This window comes from Capricornis sumatraensis, chromosome 5 (genome assembly GCF_032405125.1).
Source record: "Capricornis sumatraensis isolate serow.1 chromosome 5, serow.2, whole genome shotgun sequence".
Classification (NCBI taxonomy): Eukaryota; Metazoa; Chordata; class Mammalia; order Artiodactyla; family Bovidae; genus Capricornis; species Capricornis sumatraensis.
The window spans coordinates 70993959-70997671 of record NC_091073.1 but is presented as its reverse complement, the minus strand read 5'-3'; the positions used below and the strand labels follow the sequence as shown (position 1 = coordinate 70997671).

The window sequence follows — 3713 nt, the reverse complement described above, 5'->3', positions numbered from 1 at the left end:
GGTGCTCAGCTTGGCACAGTGTTTACAACAGATGCACGTGGCAACTAGAGAACATTCTGTGATATTAAACAACTTACGTTACTTTAAGACAATTTTGATACAGGTCTGGATAGAACCTGAGTGAAATGTGACACATTTCTTAAGCTGGTGACTCAATGAACCTTGAACACTAGAGAATCACGAATAGTTTTACTTTTTAAAAAATAATTTTATTTAAATAATTTGACTCGAACGTTTAGCATTTCTGTATTGTAATTTACATTTTGCCTTTGGATTTTAAAAATAAATCTTGAAGTTTCAAAAGACAAATATATATTTGAAAACATTTTAAATTTTCAATTTTTTACATTTATTTTCATTGACATTATTTGATGAAAATATCTTTAAATTTTATATCCTTTGAATACTATCTTGTCTTTATAACCCTTTGAGCATTAATGTCAATGAAATAAGATCCAGCTTTCTCATTTGTGATGGTAGTCACACTTTTTGGTGTTGGCAAGAGCAGAAATAACAGGCCTGTCTTTGATTTTTGTTGTTGTTACTGTTTTTAAGACAACAGATGGGAAAGTGACTGAATAGAATCATTAATATGGTTATTTGTCCCCTGTCCTCCCAACCTCCTGATAGACATTCTCTATTTGGAATTTTGTTGACTTCATTCTACCTCAATACCTCTGGGAAGGTTTTTCTCAGAAAAAAAAGTTCTCTTCAGTTTTGTGACTATACAATCCTATTGAACTGCTCTCCCACTGGGTTTGGATCTCTTTTTCCCCAGACTAATTTACCAGGAGGCTGCTAGTCAAAGGTTCCTGAGCCTCCTTGAAGCCCCAGCTAAGGTTGTCTTTCCCAGGGGGAGGAAGGGGACTCTAGGACTGGCCTGGAAACTAGGAACCAGGTGGCTTTCATCCCAAAGACAGCTGCTTCCCCTAGGATGCCATTAGGACCAGCCCTTCAGGGAGCCAACCCAAATCCCGCTTCTCTTGTAGTGAAGAAAGACACACTTCCGAATCCACCCAGGGTTCTCCTGAAAAGCTGGCATGAATGGTTTTTAATTACCCGAGCGGAATCCGGGGCCAAGGCTCAGTTCTGCCTCCCCAGCACCTAGGGGATCTTCTCCCATATGTCAGAGGAAATAATGTATTCATTTGTGAGCTCATTCATTCATTAAACAAATACTGACTGCAGGCCTACTGTGTGCTAGGCATGGCACAACTGTGAACATGCTCAGTTTTTTCCTGTGGTGCAATAGGGCACCTTTCCCCTTTGTATTGAAGTGTAGTTGATGTATGGGCATTCCTGGTGGCTCAGATGGTGAAGAATCTGCTTGCAATGTGGGAGATCTGGGGTTTGATTCCTGGGTTGAGAAAATCCCCTAGAGAAGGGAATCCAGTATTCTGCCTGGGGAATTCCACGGACAGTGGAGCCTGGCTGGCTACAGTCCATGGGACTGCAAAGAGTTGGACGTGACTGAGCGACTAATACCCACACACATAGTTGATTTACAAAGTTGTGTTATAAATAACCTAAAAAAACGTTGCGTTAGTTTCAGTCATAGAGGGAAGTGATTCAGATATGTGTGTGTGTGTATGCATTCTTTTACATTGTAGGTTATTACAAGATATTGAATAGAGTTCTCTGTGCTACACAGTAAGACCTTGTTGTTTATCGGTTTTGTATAGTGTGTAGCTGTTGGGCGTCCCTGGTGGCTCGGTGAAGAATCTGCCTGCCAATGCAGGAGACTCCAGTTTGATCCTTGGGTTGGGAAATTTCCCTGGAGAAGGAAATGGCAACCCACTCTGGTATTTTTGCCTGGAAAATCCCATGGACAGAGGGGCCTGGCAGGCTACAGCCCACGGGGGTCACAAAAGAGTCGGACACCACTTAGTGACCAGACAACAACAGCATCAAGTGTGTATCTGCTAATCCCTAACTCCTCATTTATCTTTACCACCATCCCTTTCCTTTCCCCTTTGGTAACCATAAATTTGTTTTCTATGTCTGTGAGTCTCTTTCTGGTTTGTAAATAAGTTCATTGGGTCATCTTTTAGATTCCCCATGTAAGTGATATCACACGATATTTGTCTTTGTCTGACTTCATTTATTTATTTATTTATTTTTTGCTAGTAACAAAATATGTATTACTTTTCTAGAAAAAGATGAGGAAAGGAAACTGTGGTCAACAGAGGGACCCATGAGCAAATGCAATGCTTTTTTCATGTCTACCTTAAAAAACAAAACCCCTCTAGGCAAAACAAAACTCGTGAAAGCTAGAACTGCCCTTGGACAGCGAGGTTCAATTCTAACCCAGATTTATATTAACTTTTAAAAGTTCTATCAATTCCACCACACTGCGTGGGAATTACCGCACACTTTCTCCCCACCCCCCCTTAACTTCTGAAAAACCAAACTGGCTCACTCACTCATATCTGGGTTTAGCTGAGGAAGTAAAATGCGTTTATCATTATCTACCACAGAAAAGCACACTCAGTCTGCATCTCAGATTGTCGTCAGTAAAGTCTATTTTGCTTGCAACAGTGGCATAATCCTGCTTTCTCTTCCCCGGGTTCTGTTCTTTGCAGGAGAGAGGGGCTGGGAAATGCCCTCGTTTAAGTCTTGCCTTTCCCCTTCTTTGCCTTAGCAGCGCCTGGCCAGCGGAAGCCGCGCAGCTGCAGGCAGTCGGCCACGTTGTGCGCGATGTAGTAGAGGTTCAGCATGGCGGCGGGGCTGAGGATGTCCACTTCCGGCTTCTTCTGCTTCCTTCCCACGTGGCTTGCCCCGGCTTTTCTTCTTCCCTTTAGCTGGCTAGAGCCAGACATCCTGGAGTGTGAAGTCAAGTGGGCCTTCGGGAGCATGAGTATGAATAAAGCTAGTGGAGGTGATGGGATTCCAGCTGAGTTTTTTCAAATCCATGGTAATGCGTTCTCAGTTGAGCAGTTGAGTGTGGCAAGGGTTCCCAATCCTGAAAGAAAGACAGAGACCCGAGTTCTCCGCATCGCCTCGGGGCGGCGCCCCCGCGCCCATTCCTGCCGCTCACCGGGCTGCCGCCTCGGCACTCGCCAGCGAACCGCTGCCGGTCCCGGGACCTCGCCGCGTTTGTCTGGGACCGGCTCCCGCGACGCGGCGCAAGGAAGCCGAGGCGTTCAGGGGAGCCCGGCGGGCCAAGGGGGCCGTCAGCCACCGAGCGGCCGCCACGCCGGACTGCGCACCCGCCTCACGGATGTTCCGGGATGCTCGTCTCTGACTTCATTTAGTATGACAATCTCTAGGCCCATCCATATTACTATAAACGGCATTATTTCATTCTTTTTTCCCCCATTCTTTTTGATGATTGAGTAATATTCCACTGTATACGTGTACCACATCTTTATCCATTCATATGGATGTCCATTCATCTGGACATTTTCCATTATCTGGACATTTAAGTTGTTTCCATATCCTGCCTATTGTAAATAGTGCTACTATGAACATGGGGGTGCATGTATCCTTTTGAATTAGAGTTTTTCCCCAGATATATGCCCAAGAGTGAGATTGCTGGATCATACGGTAACTCTATTTTTAATTTTTAAAGGAAGCTCTATGTTATTTTCCATATTGGCCACACCAATTTGAAACATATTTGGTCTTTGTCTCTGGTCTTTGGCACTGAACTTCCAAAATCCTAGGAATTTGGTGTCTAGAGGTCAAGCTCTATGAAAACTCTTGAATATGAA

The 3713-nt window shown here is 44.1% G+C and overlaps 1 protein-coding gene across 1 annotated transcript; it reads right to left on the bottom strand.

The window, feature by feature from the left end:
* Positions 1-2609: 2609 nt before the first annotated feature.
* On the bottom strand, positions 2610-2819 carry LOC138079709 (small lysine-rich protein 1-like). Its single transcript, XM_068972405.1, has one exon. It carries the CDS (start codon positions 2817-2819, stop codon positions 2610-2612), a length of 210 nt encoding a protein of 69 aa, XP_068828506.1.
* Between the last annotated feature and the right edge of the window lie 894 nt (positions 2820-3713).

What these genes read in the sequence shown, in the direction of transcription:
- LOC138079709 (XM_068972405.1), bottom strand. Translation starts at nt 2,819, where the DNA reads ATGTCTGGCTCTAGCCAGCTAAAGGGAAGAAGAAAAGCCGGGGCAAGC.